Source organism: Ochotona princeps, chromosome 4 (assembly GCF_030435755.1).
Source record: "Ochotona princeps isolate mOchPri1 chromosome 4, mOchPri1.hap1, whole genome shotgun sequence".
NCBI lineage: Eukaryota > Metazoa > Chordata > Mammalia > Lagomorpha > Ochotonidae > Ochotona > Ochotona princeps.
Window position 1 is genome coordinate 50,011,212 of NC_080835.1, and position 18,899 is coordinate 50,030,110.

Here is an 18,899-nt window from a genome sequence, read left to right on the forward strand (position 1 = left end):
GGATGGTGTGACACACCTCTCCCCTTTTTTGCCTTCTTGCAGCCCAGAACCCTATAGGAATGGCAAATGGTGCAACTCCAGAACAGGGAACCAGAAAACCAGCCTTCTTTTCTTGCTGTCTTTCACTCTAATCCTTCCCTAGGACAGTCAGTGGCAAGATTTTGAGGCATGTTGGCTGTGAAGCTAATGGGGACAAATTGTACAAGGCGCCCTAATGGTACAGGATGTTACTAGCTTTGTATCTGTAATTTTGCATTCCTTTTCTTCAAAGGGTACCCAATTGCATACATTTTAGTCCCACAAAACCTGGGTCTGCCCCTCCAAGCTATGACTTCCTTGCCATATCCAGTTTAGTGTTGACATTAACATGATTTTTTTTCCTGTTTTGTCCTGACCCCATCTTTGACTTTCTTTGCATCTCATTTTCTCCCATGCATTGTAAATGTCCAGGAACCCTCTTCTGACATTCTGTGTCTTGAATTACCCATGTATATTCTGTCAATGAGATAATCCATTCCTGTTCCTCCTGCTGGTTTGTCATTGTGCATATGTGGTGAGGTGACATTGTAATCCTCTGCCTGTATTTGAGGTGAGATCAGTCTCAGAGTCACAAGGAGACTGAGTTTTCAAATCTCAGCCCTACACTCTGCTTCTCCAGAAAGGGTGCTTCCATTTGACAGAATCCTGGCCAAGATTCTTGGGGAAGAGTAAGCGTGCAATAAAAAGGCCCTACTTTTAAATTAACTTCTGTACAGCTGCCTTGGGCTAATACCTAGTGTTTCAAACATGCATGAAGTAGATTAAGTCTTAAATGGTGATTTTACTACCTTTTCGTCAACATTTACACATCTATACTATACTACCTTTTCGTCAACATTTACACATCTATGCGTATAGTGCCTTACCAATGGCTCTGCGTGGGCAAGCATACTCAGGAAGTGTGATATGCCATGGATCCTGTCTCCTACCTCACGCCCAGTGACTGGCAGCAGAGAGTAGCTGGATCCAGGAGGACAATCCCACCCAACCTCAGATCCTGGGCACTATAGTGTGGAATGGGGAGCCCTGGGCAGCAGCTGACAGGGGAGATGCCACAGAGTTCCATGCCATCTCCTCTGCCCCTACAAAAGGCCAGGAAGGTAGCCTGGAAGGAAGCCAAGTCATTTATTATTTCTCAAAGAGACCAGGTAAAGGAGGAGAGGCAGGTCACAGTCCTTGACTGGGAAGAGCAGAAGGGACTGTTCAAGAATAAACAGGGAGGTGTGAGACTAGGCCGGGTGAAAAAGAGTATTGTAAGGTCAAACTGGGGCTGGCCTGGAGCATTCCAGGCCTTGGCCTTGTGCTGGGCTCCACAGCTCCTAAAAGAGTCGATGCCATGGATGAACTCATAGGAGGGGCAGGTCAGCCCTGTTGGAGTTACTACCCAGGAAGGATAGTCTGTCCAAGGTCAGTGCCAAGTTTCTATGGGCCAGGTTCAGTCTCAGATCCAGCATGTTTCCCGTCGAAGGCTTGGTTCCTGCTCCTTTTGCATCAGGTAAGCTACCTTACTTGTCTGGGGCATTGGGGTTGGTCCCCGCAGTCTTTAGTCTCAATTGCGGTTTGGATGGGTCAGTGCTCGCAGGGATGGTCCGTCCTGCCTCAGCTCCCACACCTCCACCCACCCCGACTTCTCAGCCGGGCCCCAGCGTGCTGATGGTGGTGTAGCTCAGCCTAGACAGCGAAGCAATGGAGGGGGTGGGAGGGTCTTCGTCTGGAAGAGGCCTGGGGCGAGCTCGTGGCGGCCGGGAGCAACAGCGGGCACACGTGTCCAAACAGGCCTGGCGAAAGCGGCGATGCATGAAACAGTAGACCAGGGGATTGACGCAGGCCGAGACGTAGCTCAGCAAGTGGATGAAGGAGATGGGAGCCCCCGAGAGGGCACGGTGCGCACCTGGGCCGTCAAAGGCACGCCACGTGTTGGCGCTGTATACTGGCAGCCAACACATGAAAAAAAGCACAACGATCACTAGCAACATGCGCACCACGCGCTTCTTGGCCAGCAGCTTGGCCTGGGCTGGTCGGGGCCCGGGTCCTGGTCCAGGAGTGGGCGCGGTCAGCGCCGACAGCTCCAGGGCAGGCCGGGCCCGTGGAAGCTGCACATAGCAACCATCACCATCCTCGCCAGCCAGGCTCGTTTCCGGACGGCAACGCCCATTCTGGTGGACAGGACCTGAGCAGAAGGTAGGTGGTCAGACCTGAAGGCAGAGTCCTCCCTGCCTCTAACCCATCCCTCCCTCCCATGCTGCCCCGCTCCAAGCCTTCACTCTATTTTCAGTCTCCCCCTGCACCCACTTTAGCCCCACCTGCCCACTCCAGGCCTGCCCCTCTTCCAGCTCTGTCCCCCCCCCCACCCTCGGGTTTTGCCCACCTGGGGCAGCCCCACCAGGCAACCCTCCTTGGCTTCGGACCCGGCTTTGGCTCTCGTCGTTGTCGGTGTCAAACCTAAGCCCTAGGTAGAGCTCACGTGAGATGAGCCCGTAGGCCACCGCCATGACCACCCCAGGGACGAAGAACAGGAGCAGGAGCAGCAGTACCGACCTGGAGGCAGAACAAAGATTAGTCAGGAGGGTCTCAGTACATATATGACTGCACATGGGGGAAGCTCTAGGGTGGGTGTGTCCAGAGCAATGGGGTGGGGGACATGTCACTGGGAAGGACTAGAGATCTAGGGAAGGCCCCCAGATTGGAATCTTGGGAAGCCGGGTATGCAGAATGGGAAGTATCAAGCAATTCTTGCAGCAGTTGGAGGGATACTGGAGATGAGAAGGGAATTTCTAGGAACAGGTCATTGGCACCCTCACCAGGTCTGGCGGACCCGTGCACTGGGCCAGCGGTGCACGCACTGCAATACACGGGGCCCCACTGGCTGCACGGCGGTGTACACAGGATAGGGCACCATGAGCAGTCCGGACAACAGCCACGTGGCTAAGATCACACGAGCCGCGTGGGAGCGTGTCTGCCACACCCGCGCCTGCAGTGGTCGGCAGATGGCGCTGTACCGCTCCAGGGCGATGGCTACGAGGCTTAGCGTGGACACACTCACAGATACCCCTAAGTAAGGGCAAAAGAAGAAGTCACCTTGGAAACTTGCACCACACGCTCATCAGTGTGACTTTCTCTCAGTTCAACCTCTCTCCCCCACCCCCATATCCCCCATGGCAAAATTCCCTACACCAGGCAAGGACTTTAGGAGGGTAGAAGGTCAAGTGGGGCAGGGTAGCTATCTCACCCACCCATGAGGTAGGAAACGGCCTTGCAGATGACTGTGCCAAAGATGAATGTGCCCATCAGATTGGGCAGGAGCGTGAAGGGCATGCAGGCCACAGCCAGCAGGAGGTCGCTGACTGCCAGCGAGAGCAAGAAGGCGTTGGTCACAGTCCTCAGGCGGCGGCTCAGTCCCAAGACCACAATGATGAGGACGTTTCCTCCAACGCTCATCAGAAAGATGACTGCGTAAAGCGTGATTCTAATGGCCAGCTCCAATTCTAGACAGAAAAAGGAAGAAGTGGCAGTAGGTGTTCTGGCCCCCAGTGACCCCTCTAGCCAGATCCCTGTGTCCCAAGAACACACCCCTCCAGCTCCCGTCCAATGCCTGCTCAGTAAACAGTGAACTTGGTGCCTCTGTCCTTCCAACAACTTGAAGCTGTGCTAAATTCAGGAAGCCTATCTCTTCCCAAGGTTTGTTCTAAATTCTTCTGTTCGTATGCAGCCAGCTTCAACCCTTAGCCTGTCACCAAGAGCCTCTGAGAACTTACCCGCTCCCCACCACAGTCCTCCCACCTCCTTTTTGCACTGTACTCGTTTAAGCAACTGGATGACTCAGTTTCTTCATCATGCATCTTGTGACTCCCTCTCTGCTCAGGTTGTTTCCTCAGCTTTGAATACTTTTACTAACACCTCTGTCTAAATCACAAACTTACTTTTTTATGTCTGGTGATTCCTGGTTGCCCTTGTTCATCAGACTCAATTAACTACCTTCTTTTCTGTATGTTTTTTCTGGATCTATGCAGGTCCCTTTTGCTTCCATTAGAGCCCCTTTTATTTCTTTTCTACCTTCGACTTTGATGATCTCCAAACCTTCATTCTCACTCAATAAATACTTAAAACAGACCCTTTGTGCTAGGCTCTGGGGACAAAGAGATGAACGCTGAAAACGCCCTGATATATGGTAACTTATGGTAGAAAGGGAAACTCGGATATGAACACAGATAATATGTGGTAGACATGAGATTGAGGGATGGACAAGATGCTGTGGGAGTTCGCAGGAAGAACATCTAGTATTTGCGGGTAAGACAAGCTGAGAGCTTGACCACATTGGTTGTGTCATAGTTTAGAGGGAGACAGATTCATCTTTGGCTCTCCACATTACAGCCATGCTCACCTGGACAACACTAAATTGAATTTAACTGGACGGAATCACTTAGCAACAGGAATGTAAAAGCTATAAGTGAGAGAGTGTAGTGGGGCAGCCCCTCCCAGATTAGGGGTTAAGGAAGGGATAGAAGTACAGCAGTTTCTTCTATAACTCTGTATACATTGATTCATTTTGCTTAACCCACAGATAGAACTGTTTTTTTTTTTTCATAATAATCAACTTCCGTAGAAGTTGTTGTAGGCATCCAGTAAGTGCTATTTATATGAAATTTCTACACTCAGTTCAGTTGTAACATAACTTGCTCAAGATATAGTGAGTAAGGCACTGAGCCACAACAGAAGCCAAGAATCCGGACCCTTAAAATGTGTTGCTGCCTACGGCTCTCTGGCGACTCTGTCATTCATCACACCGCCTCCTTTTTCTCCTAATAAATCCTCAATCTGAATGCCCTTTTCTGTCTCTCTCTGTGTCCCACCAAGGCATTTCTCATTGTTTTAATGTTCTTATTTTCGTGTTCTCCAGCAGATAAAACCTGCCTCTTTCTTCAGTATATCCCTAGCACTTGGTGTAATGTCTGGGACAGAGAGGCAGTCAGTAATGCCTTCATAACTCTTGAATAAATGTTTTTCAAGGTAAAAATGAACCTACTTTTCTACTCTTCCTCTTTGAAAGTGCTCTAGAATGCCTCTCTTACCCTTGTGGCTTCTTGGAGCCCTTTGGGGTTATGCTTTCAGATGTGTTGCTTTTGATAATATATACAAACCATCTGAATCTCCTTTGGAATGTGGATCCCTCTATGTAGTGACAACTTCGAGGGGTGTGTGTGTGTAAATAAAGGAACTTTGGGAAGGATGTCTCTGTCAGAGAGGTCCTTGGATCCAGAAGAGAACTGGTGGTCTATCTTGCACTTTCCATGCCTCCTCCATTCCCCCTTACTTCCATCTCTTGCCTTCTCTTTGCATTGCTTCTCTCAAATTCTCCTTTGGATGTCTCTCTTTAGCTAATTCTTGGTTCAGCTACCATACCTCAAGTTGGTTCAGCACTCTGAAGTGTCAAAGCACATTTTCATTCATTCATTCATTCATTCATTCAGCTGATCTGCTCCATATGCACGACCTGGAATTTGGATAATTGTGGTGGAGCAGAGAGATGAGGTAGGTCTTACCGTTCTGAAGCTTTAATCTGCCTGGGGACTCCTGAAAACTGGAGAACAAACCTTCAAGCAAAAATGGCCAGCAGCAGGGGTTGGTGCCGTGGTGTGGTAGTCTAAACCTCTATCTGTAGGTAGGGCTGGCATCCTATATGAGTGCTGGTCCAAGTCCCAGCTGCTCTGCTTCAAATGCAGCTTCCTGCTCATGTGTCTGGGAAAGCAGCAGAGGATGGCCCAAGTCATTGGGTCATTGCATCCATGTAAGAGACCTGGAGGAAGCTCCAGGCTCCCAGTTTCAGACTAGCCCAGCTCTGGCAGTTGTGGCTGTTGCAGGGAAGGGGGTTGTGAAGTGAACAGCAGATGAAGCATCTCTCTCTCTCTATCTCCTCTCTCCTCTCTCCTCTCTCTTCTTCTCTATGTGTTAATCTGACTTTCAAACAAAAAATGAATCTTGAAAAAACCACCAGCCACTCTCTTATTTTCAGTCACCACCATCTTTCTAGGTCTTTGTTTTTAAACAATTAAGGGACATGAAAAAATTCTAATTACAATCAGTCTCAGAGCCAAGGATTTGTGGTAGGGGAAGGATAAGTAAGTGGAGCACAGGAAGTTGTCAGGGCAGTGAAACTCCTCTGCATGATGGTGGATACACGACACTGTGTGCTTGTCAAAACGCACTGAAATGCACCCCACAAGAGAACCCAAATGTAAAGTGTAGTTAAAGACTTAGTAATAATGTGTGAACACTGTTCCATAAATTGTAATCATGTTCTACACTAACGAAAGATGATAATAATATGGTAAACCTTGTGTGCTTGCATATGTGTTCAAGTGTGAGAGTATGTGCAAACATGAGTGTTTACAGGAACTCTGCACTTTCTGTTAAGTATTTTTAAAACATAAGAGTACTTCTAAAATCGTCTGTTGTGGGGCTTGCACTGTGACACAGTGGGTTAAGCCACTGCCTGAAGAATCAGCATCCCATGCATTCACCAGTTCAAGCCCTAGATGTTTCATTCCCAATCCAGTTCCCTGTTGGTGTGCTGGGAAGACCAGCAGAAGTACTTTGAGCCACTGCATGAGTTGGACCTGGCCACTTGTGGCCATTTGAGGAGTGAGTCAGCAGACAGAAGATCTCTATCTCTTTCTCCCTCTCTGCCTCTACCTCTCTGTACCTCTACTTTCAAATAAATAAATACTTTAAAAAGACTTTTGTTTTAAAATGTCATACACATGAAATAAATGGAATTAATTATGTGTGTGTATGTATATACATGCACATCTTTCTCTCTGTAGCAGAAAAATGAGTGATCACAGTGACTTCAGTGACAAGGGCTCTCAAACAGGTGGGACTATGGGAGCTGGCACTTGTATGGGTTCAGCTAGTAGTGCCTTGATAGTTTATCCATATGTATCAGCTTCCTGAGGATGAGAAGAGAGCAGACATCAGAGCAGGGATCTGGAAGACTGGGGCAGGTCAGCTCCTCTGGTTTTAGAGGGCCTGTGTTTCTTTGTCCATATGATGGCTGCTAAAAACATGACACAAAAGATTGAACAATAAGACATTAAACAAGAATCCAGCTTCTCCTAGAAAAAAAAATGCTACAGATCATGAAAGCTGCTGACTTCTTACATTCTGCTTCCCATTGAAATGTTGAATTTGTCACCCAAATATACCAAGTTATATCCACGTCCCTGCAGCAACTATGGGCAACATCCAATGGACTATGGAAAGTGGTTTGTGGTATAAGGAACATCCAAGTACCAGTGGGTATTGACCAAGGGTGATAAAGTAATATACAGTGTGTAGGTTACACCAGAGTGAGCGCTGGCTAAATGCTTTAGTTTTTGAAATACTATCTGGATAGGTGAAGGTAAAAGTAGCCCTTATTTCTGTGAGTAATATCTAGGGTACAGTAACATCTCTGTGTCTGTAAGTCTCATCTGATCGAGTGTGGGTTACATTTAAGCTATGGTCGTATCTAAGTAAGTGTAAAATTTGAGTGAGCAAGGATATATCTAAGTCTCCAAAGATGACATTCCATTTCATAAGTAACAACTTCAGGAGGCATGAGTTATGTTCAAAGGTCCACATGTGTACTAATAGGAGGACAATCCAAGTGGTGTTGGCAACAGGTGAATGAACAGAAACAAACAGAGAAGTGATAGTTAAGCATGGGAAGTATGTGATTATGTATAGCTGATAATAAAATGAAAGTTAGTAGTGTTTGATGCGTAGGTAATATCTAAATGATTGGGTGACATTAAAGTAACTGTGAATAAGTTCTCTGTTTCTGTGGATAGCTTCTAAGGAAAACATGGCTAATGCTCAATTCTGCATAGATTGTATAAAAATAAAGCAGACAACAATCTACATTTCTGCTGGTAACCTTGTAGTAAGTGTGGATAGCTTATGAGCCTGTGGGATAATACTTGGGTGAATGTCACTAACAGGCTTTCAGTATGACACCTGACTGCCTGGGTAACATCAGAATGTGTGTGAGCAACAACTTGTAGATAAGTGAGGTCTATTTCTGCACCTGTGATTAGAACCATGTCATATCTTGTTTTCTCAGACCCTTCTTGTATTGACTGTTTCTTTTCTCACCTACACATCTTCAACTCTCCATTCTTTTGGCACATTTTCCACCAAATTTTTATAAATGCTCTTATTTCTACCACACATACAAACACAAGACATATTACACACACCTTTCTCAACTCCATGCTAACTTTGGCAGTACTCTGTTTCTTTTTACCTCTCAAACTCTTTATCTTTATATCTATCTAATCATTATACCTAACTTCTCAAAAGTTTACATACGCTGTTTCACTTCCCACATTCTGTACTCTTCCTGCCCAGTCTTCAGCCCTCAACATTCAGAACTTCTTCCAAGGACTTTCTCATTATTAAATCTAAAGGATATTGTTCTGTCATCTGACTTCCATGGCTAACATTCAAAACAGCGTAACCTATTATTCTTATCATCCTTTTTTCTTTGGTCTTCTGGAAGGAGACATCTACTGTTTCTGATAGTTCTGTGTGGTTTTCCTTCATGTATTCTTCTTGTACTCGGCTTTTAAATACTGGTTTTCTACAGGGTTCTATCCCAGATTCTCTTTTCTTCTCATTCTATGCAAACTTTGTATTGCTTTATCTATTGCTGTGACTTCTATTACCTCTTGTAGACAATGATTTTTTGAATCTGTGTTTCCTACCAGTAAGTTCTATGCTTCTGGATTTAACAGCTGAGTGGGTAGTCCCACTGGAATGTCTCTCCAGCATTTAAATACAGTGGCTCCCAAAGTTTATAATCCCCTCTTTCACATCTATTTCTAGCTGTCATCTTTATTACGTAGTTCCATTCAATTGTTCACCAGAAACCTGGATGTCATCCCTTGACCTCTTCAACCCTCGACCTCTTCAATCCTCTCCACTTGTAATCAAGCCCAAATTCTGTTGGTTCCATTTCTAGAATTGACTCTCAAATCCACCCACTTCTCTCCACCCTGCTGCAAGTAACTTGGTGTAAGCTAGCATCATCTTTCACCCAGAAGAGTGTAATACAATAGCCTCTGAAGCATTCCTCTGCATTCCATCTTATGTCCAATCCATCCTCTACATGACAGAGCTGATCCTGGCAGTACTATTCAATCTTTTAGTAGTTTCAATTGCTCTCGGGATAAATTCCATACTCTGTAGTCAGATCTTTTAGGCTTTCCACAATCACAGTAGATCTGTCTGCAACATAAGTGTTTATTATTTCTCTTTAATGGTACACAGCTGCCTAGAAACCATGTCATACTGAACAAGGGTGGCATGGACTTAAACGTTAAGGCTCTATCTTGTATAAATCCTGTTCCTCTGCCTCTTAGGTAATTTTGTGTGGCTGGCTGTCCCTCACCTTTTTAGTTTCAATGCACATTTCACCTCCTCAGAGGCTGACCTTAATTCCCAAGGCAAGGACAGGTGGAGGGTTATCCTCTTGTGTTCTCACTCTGTTCTCCCGGCAAGGCACTTTTTGAACATGCCTTGCTTACTGTCTTCTCCACTAGACTCAGGCCTCCATGAGGTAAGATTTGTGTCCATTTTGCTCATTTCATACCACCCCTCTGCCTGGCACAATCTTTGTTTCAATAAATATTTGCTGAATGAGGGAGTCTAAATGACAGACATGGACACCTGGGCTGAGAAAGCATAGGCTATTTTGTGGAGTAAATAAATATTTGGATTACAGTTTCTTCCATCTTTCTGTTCTTGGAGGTAGAATAATTTCCTCCACTTTCTGGTTTAATACTGCTCTCTCCCCTCCATCCCCACGCCTTCTTTTTCTGACTTCTAAACTCAAGACCTGCTGAACCTGAAGACCCAGCTCCCAGATTCCATCCTCTGAAATTCTTGAACCCTCACGTCCTTTGGGCACAGACCTTCTCCTGGGAATTCCATGCTGACTGATTCTTCCCATTGACTCACCTCCCCTCTACACCTGATTATGGACACATGAGGGTGCAGATGGGGTCTGGTTCATCTCTATGTCCCCAGCACCTATCCTAGGGAGTACAATAGCAGGTGTGCAGTCAACAATGAAGAAAAGGAAAGGTATGGGGGGCTGGGAGGTGCTGTATTTTGAAGTGATTGTCAAGAAAATACAGATGTTGACTGATGGGAAGAGTGAAAACTGTTTGGAAAACTGAGTGGTAGGAAGCAATCTGAAGAGTTGTGAAGCAAAGATGGTGTCACAAATGGATGGGGTGAAAAGGGGCAACTGGGCTCTCAGAGGGCGGGAAGAGGCAAGGGAGGAGGCTCAGAAAGGATTGAGAGGCGTTCAAACTCCAGCTTGGGAGGCCTGGGGTTTGAGTATGAGCAAAAAGCAGGCAAGACACCTGAGAGATGTTCAACCTATTTCAGATTTAAAGATACTTTTTAGGGAAGGCTGAGGTGTGGGATGTGGAACACAGGAGATTGCGTCTCTAACTTCCCACTCAGAGTGCTGCCTCCCTAAACCGACCCCCTTCTTGTCTATATCTTGCCTTTCTTTCTTCGCTCCCCAGGTACGGCTCTGATGAGGATGGAAAAGCATAAAGAGGGCTGGGAGAGTCAGCAAGCAGAGGTCCTCGCCTTCTCGATTGTACCTATGTGCTGGGGAGGGGGCTGTGTGTTGGGGTGGGCAGAGGAGCAGGGTGTGAAGAGGCTCTCATTAGGTGGTGTGAAGCCGTGGTGGTAGCTGCCAGGGCCCAAGGTGGGAAGGATGACTCGGGGGCTGAGGCAATGGCACTATAAGGGGACTCTCGAGGTCACGGGGGTCCGCTCTTAGTTTTCTGGTGGGGGGAGGCAGTAAAAAGGAGCTGGTGTCGCGGGCGTAGGGAGGCACCCACCTCGTGTCCCGGCTCCGCGGATGCGCGGGGGCTCGCAGCTGAGGTTGCCTGCACCGCTGCTGTTGAGAAGGGGTCCACCCGGGCGGCACAGGGAAGCCACCGGTCCGGGTCCGGATCCCTGAGCGCTCCGGTTCAGCTTCAGCAGCTCCATGGCCCCCCGCCGAGCCCTCCACCCAGCTTTGCTCGGCCGGGCGGGCTCCTGCAGCGGCTCCACCTGCTCGGGCTGCGCTGCGGCTCCCGCCGAGCTCGGCTCCCGCCTAGCCCACCCCCGCCCCGCCTGGTCCCGCCCCCAGCCCTGGCCCCCGCCCTGCACTCACTGTCCGCTCGCCCCGCCTGGGTTCTGGTCTGCCAGTCCCTCCAGGTGACACTCGGCTCCCTAGCCCCGCTGGGGAGTTACCCGCCCCCTCTCTAGCTCCTTTGTAGATGTCTTCTGCATATCCTTCTTCACCACCGCCCACGACTCCTGGGAAGTAGTGTGGTTTTGTGTGTGTGTGTGTGTGTGTGTGTGTGTGTAGGAGAAAGGCGAGTAGGGGGGCTAGGGCAGGGCACGCTGTTACGGATGGAGCATTTTTCTCTGGTGGGGAAGGGGACGTGGACGTGGCGTTGGAGACCTGGTCTGCGTGTGGTGGGGTCGCCCGCTGCGATGTGGTCCTTAGCCTTGCGGTAGTCTGCCGCAGTGGCAACTGCGACCGCGACACCTTCGCTATTGTAGATCCCTGCAGCTCCTTGTGGCAGGCTGGGGTAGCCCCTGCACTTGCCCTTGCATCCTCCAGCTCTCAACATGCAAGCTTTGGGATAGCAGTGAGAGGCTGGCATTTGCTTCCAGGAACGCCTTGGCAAGGGCAAGGGTTGCCTAGAGCAAGAGTCTGCGTGTTAGGCAGGGAGGCTGGAGGTACGGTGAGAAATGTGCAGGGTAAACTCCCACTGGGGTGAGGATGGAACACGAGTCCAACGCCCAGGAAAAAGAGGGGAAGAGGCCGCGGGCTGTGTCTGTGGTCTCCAGGCAGCGCCCACCCGCTACCGACACGCTACAATCCCTGTTTGCTCTTAGCGCAGGTGGAACCGCCTGTGTAGGGTGTCAAGTTCCCACGAGGTGGGGCAGAGAGGGGGCTGGGTCACTGGGTGCAGCGGGAACAGAGCTGGAGGGTGGGCATGTAAAACTGGAGTCTGCCTGTTAAGCTTCTTGGGGGCATATGTTGCCTCTTGGGCCTTCCAGTCCTGCCCCCCTATTCTTTCTTAGTCCCAAAGAAGCCGCAGTTAAGACCTGAAATTCGATCTTCTGGCCCCAGCAGTAGTTGTTAAAGAGGTAGGAGTGAATGTGGAAGAGCAGATGAGAGGGGAATGGGTCTAGATTTATGGGGAATTCAGAGAGCCATTATCTAATCAGTCTCTTGGAGGGAAGACCTGGTCCCACCAGAGTTGAGCTAATAGGGGCTGAAGCCTTACAGATGGATCTAAGATGGGATGGGTGATGTTGTCCTCACCTACTCCTCCCTTCCACCTGGCACTGCCTGCCTTACCCATCAGAGAGCCATGGACTGGAGGAGCATGGTTTGCTGTTTATTCAGCTAGAAGCACAGGTGGAGCTTGAGATAACCTGCTGAACCTTTCCCACATTGGGTGATGGTAGGATGTGGGGTAAGAGAACACAGGAAAGGTAGCGAGGGATGGAAACAGAACTTGATGGGCATTCACTTATTCAGCAATCCATGTTATAGGACTGTGCACTAGCTGCCCTTGACCGTGTGTCCTTGAGTAATTTCAACTGTGATGAGAATTTCCCCAAGCATGCCAATGATTGCAATCTCTGACTGTAACAGCATACACCAAGTTGCACACATAAGAAGTGTAGGGATCATCTTTCATGTCATATTCCTCTCTACTTCTCCACTCCTGTAATGCAGGCTATGACACAAAACCTGGACTCCTTTTCAGAAATGAAGGATTTATTCAACTGTGGAGAGTTCTGCCACAATACAGCTTTCAGCTGTCAGTCCCTTTCAGGAATTGCCTGAGCAGAAGCAAGCCAGGTCACCCAAGATCATGTTTCATTTCTGGAGCGCTGATCAGCACAGCAGTACAAAAGTTAAGTACCCTCACCCCATTGGAGGACAGCTCTGAAAGATGCTCACACCCCAGAGCTCTCCTCTTGGGACTGACTGAGGGTTTGATTGGGACTGAACTATACAACTTCCCCCTTTGCCCCAAACTTACTCTTATCCCCTCTCTCCCACAGGTGTTGACCACAAGAGCTTTCATTAGTAAACATCCTTCACAGTAATCTCTGTTTTAGAGTGTGCTGTCTGAGAAACATAACTACATAATTCCTACATTGCATCAATTCCGAAATCCTGTTGATTTTAGCTACAGAGTGCTCCTTGTTTTAGTTGGCTTGCACAGCTACTGATACTGCCTTAACATCTTTTGCGTTGCTTTCTTAGCCTCCCATGGAATCATATTCATATCCATTCAGCACCTAATAACCAGAGTAACATGTGCAGAATACAAATCTGAGTAGGCTATTGCTCTGAGTTTTGCTTTGGGGTTAGAAAAAGCAGGATCTATAAATCCCTCATGACCTGCTGCTGCTGATCTCCTAACTATTTTATTTCAAGTCATTGTAGTTCTTGTTCTTTCTATTATATAATCTTCCCTTGGTCTCCCTCTACTGCATTTTTTTTTGTTTCTGTTTTGTTTGCTATACATCCTCCAGTTACACGGCTTTTGTCATACTCTGCACAAGTGTTCCTTTTTCATTCTTATCTAATCAATTTATTCATCTGATCATAGCCGAAACAGCAATTCCTCAGCAATATTTTCCCAGGCTTCTTCTTTTTGAGTAGTTGGAATCATAAAATGGGCCCAGTGAATCTCATCCTTGTGTAATCTCTTTGAGTGCACTTATATGATGAAGCACTATGGCCATAATTATGTAACAAAATGGAATTAGTATTGCTAATCAGTTGGCCTTAAGCTAGAGATGGCAACTAGTTCTAATCAAATTACAACAGTAAAAGCCAAGTGCTTTCTTTGGCTGGCCCCAGCAGAAGAAATCTAAGAGATCTGAAGAATGAGAGATTCAACATACTGTTGATGGCTCAAGAATGTAGGGGACCATGTGGCAAGGAATGGGGTAGATACTGCTGGCTTATGCATGGAGGAAGACAAAGGGAAAGTACCTGGAAGAACTTCTAGTTAGCAGTGGTCCTCAGGCCAAAGAACAAGGACATTAGTTATCCCACAAATCTTTACAAGATAGTTCAGTCTGGCTGATACCTTGTAGCACTCTGAACACAGAACTCAGCCACACTGTGCAGAATTCTGGCCAACAGATCCATGAGTTAATAAATGGGTTTTGTTTGGAGCCACTGATGTCATGGTGATTTATTATAGAACTAATAACAGAATAATGCTTTTTCCACTCAAAAGGCAGCCAAGGTAGACCCTTACAAGCCACGCCTGGAAGAAGTGGGAGCATTGAAAGCCTGTTAAAATTTAGAAGAATTTGGAAAGACTGAAGACAAACCTAGTGTAGAAACTTAAGGGACATGACTAATGGGAATGCATGAGAGTAGTTCAGATAAGAAGTGACAGTGCTTTGATTCAAAGTCATGAAGGGTGTGGAAAAAGTTGATCCAATCTCTCTCTTTCTTTCTCATCTTCCTCCTGTATATTTCTTTGAATGCCAGAATAACAAAGATCTGTCATCTGTTGGTTTACTTACAAAACGGCTGCAATAATCAGGCATGAGCCAGGTTGAGATCTGGGAATTCCATCTGGGTCTCCCAGTTGTGTGGCAGTGGCCCAAGTACTTATCATCTTTTAATTTCCCAGGTACATTATCAAGGGGCTGGATTGGAAGTAGAACAACTGAAACTTGAAGCAGCACTCTGATATAGGATGTAAACGTGATATATTACAGCTTAACCTGCTGCAGCATGATGCTGGCTGCCTAGCATCTCTTTAGGAGGATGAAAGACAAGATGTAAGTGTGAAGAGAGTAAAGAAAAAGAAGGAAATAAAGATTAGTGCGATTTCTGGTAATTGGGACGATCACCTACTGTGTTCCTAGGCATGGGACCCTTAATTATATTTATTCCTCACAGAGAGTTATAAATTCAGGTCCAAAGTCATTAACTGCTATTTGAGAGGGAAAATTTTCAGAGAGAATTGCAGAGAGAGAGAAAGAGAAAGAGAGAGAGAGAGATTAAGAGATTAAGAGTTTAAAAAGTAGCCTTCCTAAGGCCACAAAGGTTCTAGGTGAAAGAACCAAGATTCCAAGGCAGGGGTTTCAGAAATCAGAAATTAGCTCAAACAATGCTGCTCTTCTGAGAGTGAGTACAAATCTTATTGAATTTCTTTGATCAATGTCTTTTCCCTATTTCACACTATTTTACTGTCAAAATTTCTGGACTCATAAAATGTCTAATTTTGACTCCACCCTAACACACACACACACACACACACACACACACACACACACACCATCCTTCACTCTCAATAAATAACTTTGACTTCAACTAAGAGGAGAAAATAGTAACTAGCAGAGAGCAACTCCCACAAGCAAATCTGTTCTGTCATGAGTATGTGAAGCTTCAGATTCCAAGACAACCAAGAAGAAATTTCAGTAGAAATTTGAGCACTCAGGTTGTATGAGGAGTAATACAAACCACAGAATTACTGAGAATATGTAGAGGAAGAAGAAATGATGGGGCAGGTAATTATGTCTGGAAAAGCTTGCTACTTAAAGAAGGTACAGAGGAAGACCAGCTGAGAGAGGAAGAGCAGACTGAGAGACAGAATCCAAAGGAAAAGGGGTCCAAGGAGAGAGCGATGAGCTTGTTCAGATGATGTTCCCCCCGGGAAAATGAGGACTGACAAGAGGGCTCTGAATTTAGTGATCTGGGGATCCTTGCAAACTGAGGAAAAAGCCATTCTGTGGGATTTCTGAGGTTGAAGACAGGGTGAACCCACTGCAGATTGAAGATGATGGAAGTAAAGTGAATGACTTTAGGCAAATGATTCAGAAACAAGATTTATGGAAGGGAAAGTGAAGAGAAGGTCTAAAATTTATTTATTTGTTTTCCTGCTGGCACTACCACACTATTTGGAAAGACTGAAGGCATGGTGGAGCTAGAGTGGTTGATAAAGCAGTGTCCCTGGGAAGTGAAGCACGGGACCCAGAGGAGGAGGAGAGGGTCCTGGGTTTTAGTTAGAGACTCAATTTCAGTTGTTACTGGTAATTAGTAGAAGAGGATGTTTTCAGATGAAAAGTCATAGCCAAGCCAATCAGATAACAAGTATATTATCTCTCTCTCTCTCTCTCTCTTTTTTTTTTAAGATTTTATTATTATTGGAAAGCCGGATATACAGAGAGGAGGAGAGACAGAGAGGAAGATCTTCCGTCCGATGTTTCACTCCCCAAGTGAGCCGCAATGGGCCGGTACGCGCCAATCCGATGCCGGGAACCAGGAACCTCTTCCGGGTCTCCCACGCGGGTGCAGGGTCCCAAAGCTTTGGGCCGTCCTCGACTGCTTTCCCAGGCCACAAGCAGGGAGCTGGATGGGAAGTGGAGCTGCCGGGATTAGAACCGGCGCCCATATGGGATCCCGGGGCTTTCAAGGTGAGGACTTTTAGCCGCTAGGCCACGCCACCGGGCCCTATATATCTCTCTCTTAAACATCCAAGTGTAACATTGTGATGAGACAAGTGGCTTTGGATGGAAGTAGAAACTCTAGCTTCCAAATAACGTCTTAAAGGAGGCGGGGAAGATTTGGCCCTCTTTTCAGTTGCAAGCTGATTGTGAATGTAAGGGTTAATCAGTTCTGACTATGTAGGAAGGTCAACACATTAGGGGTACAGAGTGGCAAGAGGGTCTCCTTTATCATCAAACCACTTTGCCATTTATGACAGATTTTTTTTTTACTACTAAAAATACCTAAGTCAAGCTACTTATGAAAGAAGTGGCTCACAGTTATAGAAGGAGAAAAAAATCCAAACTCCAGTGAAGATCCTATGGTAGATGATAGAACACATGCAGAGTAAGGACCATAGGCAAGCAGGAAGAAGGAGGAGTGGGAATGTTGGATAAGCAACCTTTTATAACAACCCTCTGGAAAGCACTGCCTTTCAGGGATATACACCCAATGACTGAGGACCTCCCAGTAGGCCCCCACACCTCTTAAAATTTTCACCTTCCAAGAGTGCCACCTGGGAACAAAGCCTTTGGCAGGCATTCAACATTCAAGCCACAGTACCCTCCCTGGTTCTTCTACATGAAGAAGAAACTACGGTCTTAAATCCTTACATATTTTTTCTCTATTGCCATAGCAACATAACCAACATCTTAACAAAGAAAACAGATCATAGATTTGATGGGGAGTACTGTCTGATAATTTCTATTTCCCTTTTGAAGTTGGAGATGTGTGTGTGTGTCTGTGTGTGTGTGTGTCTGTGTGTGTGTGTGGTGTGCTAATTGAAAGTTGAAGAGTCAAGATGGTTTAAGAAAACTATGTGTAATAAGAGAAGGAAAATGGAGCCTAGAGCAATGCAATGAGACACTAAGGATGTATTGAAGGCTTACGTGAGGGCTGATGACCATGCATTTCTAATGATGTCAGCTTCTCCAGCAGATCTTAGCTAGCTGGATGCAAGCATGGAGAATGTTGATTGTTCAGTTTATCCAATGTTGGGATTTTACCAGGGCAGAGGTATGGCAAAACAGAGGGACAAGGGTGGACTAATGGGTCACAAAATCTCAGCTAGACAAGGACCAGGAAGGCTTATGAGATGAGGGGAGAGGCCCAAGGCTAAAATGAGTAATGGGTGGACCCCTGGAGATTGGTAGTTATCATCCACGAGGAAGGCTAGCATGATGAATTCACGGACTTCAAGATGCAAGAATATATTAGGAGAGAAGAAGCAATGGTGAGTGTAGGACCCCAAGTCTGTGCCACTTGGACTGTGAGCGGACGAGAAGCCATTTCTACAAAGGATAGGTCACTTTTAGGGAATTTCTGATTTTAGTTTACATAGGAGTTGGGAGAATGTTCAACTAAGTTGAGGATGTAAGGGTTTGCCAATTTTGGAAAACAAGTCACAGCAAACAAAATTCTACAGAGAAGCTCTTCTTAGCATCAGTCTGGTTGGGAACCTCTTTGGTATGCCTCTGGTACCTCTCCATATGTTGGTCCTGAAAATGAGTACAATTCTGTGTCGTGCTATTGTCCTTTTGTCTGTATTCCAAGGGACTGGACCTGCTTTTGTGACTGCATTTGGAGGAAGAACCTTTGTGGAGGTAATTAAGATGAGATGAGATCATAAAAGTGGGTGTCTAATCCAACAGAATGAATGTCCTTGCAAGAAAAGGAAGAGATGCAAGATCAATCTCTCCTTATCAACCTTCCTCCAACCCCCACCACGCGTGCGCTCTCTCCACCATGCACAGAGGCAAGGCCATGTAAGGACAAACAAACAAAAAAAGCCATTGTTTGCGAACCAGGAAGAGAGCCCTCACCAAAAGAGGGGATGAAATACAGTATTAAAACGTTAGATGCTCATTTATCCAAATCAAGAAATCTCATTGATGTCAGGGGTAAGCCAACATTTGGAGACAATGGAATTGTGCAGGACAAGGAACCTGGGGGAGTATTAAATCAGAGCAGAAAGGACATGGCAAAGTCAACATGGGCAGCCACCAAGACGTGGACTCTTGTCCCAGAAGGGGAAAGGCAGCAGAAGTCAGACAGCCTGTAGCAGGACCAGTCTAACTCATGCCTCACCTTCTACGACTACTGTTTTGGCTTGCTTTGTATTTCTGTGGTGAGTTTCTAGAATGCCTAACTTGATTCTTGCAATTTGAACAATTTACCCTTGGAGAAGTCTTCAGTTACCCATGCCGCTGCTCCACCAGCCCGAGTGTGAGCACATGATTCTTTTCAATATCCCGTATCAATTGAG

General features: G+C 46.5%; 1 protein-coding gene across 1 annotated transcript; it reads right to left on the reverse strand.

Moving 5' to 3' along the window:
• Positions 1-1,165: 1,165 nt before the first annotated feature.
• On the reverse strand, positions 1,166-11,162 carry CCKBR (cholecystokinin B receptor). Its single transcript, XM_012928340.3, has 5 exons — positions 10,941-11,162; positions 3,273-3,524; positions 2,841-3,090; positions 2,408-2,577; positions 1,166-2,209 (listed from the first exon to the last, which is right to left on the reverse strand). Exons 1-5 carry the CDS (start codon positions 11,089-11,091, stop codon positions 1,671-1,673), a joined length of 1,362 nt encoding a protein of 453 aa, XP_012783794.1. The 5' UTR covers positions 11,092-11,162; the 3' UTR covers positions 1,166-1,670.
• Positions 11,163-18,899: the final 7,737 nt, after the last annotated feature.

What these genes read in the sequence shown, in the direction of transcription:
- CCKBR (XM_012928340.3), bottom strand. Translation starts at nt 11,091, where the DNA reads ATGGAGCTGCTGAAGCTGAACCGGAGCGCTCAGGGATCCGGACCCGGA. An exon ending in GGCCGTTTCCTACCTCATGG is followed by an intron (nt 3,091 to 3,272) that starts GTGGGTGAGATA and finishes GCCCTTACTTAG; the next exon opens with GGGTATCTGTGAGTGTGTCC. An exon ending in GCCTGGTGGGGCTGCCCCAG is followed by an intron (nt 2,210 to 2,407) that starts GTGGGCAAAACC and finishes CCTTCTGCTCAG; the next exon opens with GTCCTGTCCACCAGAATGGG.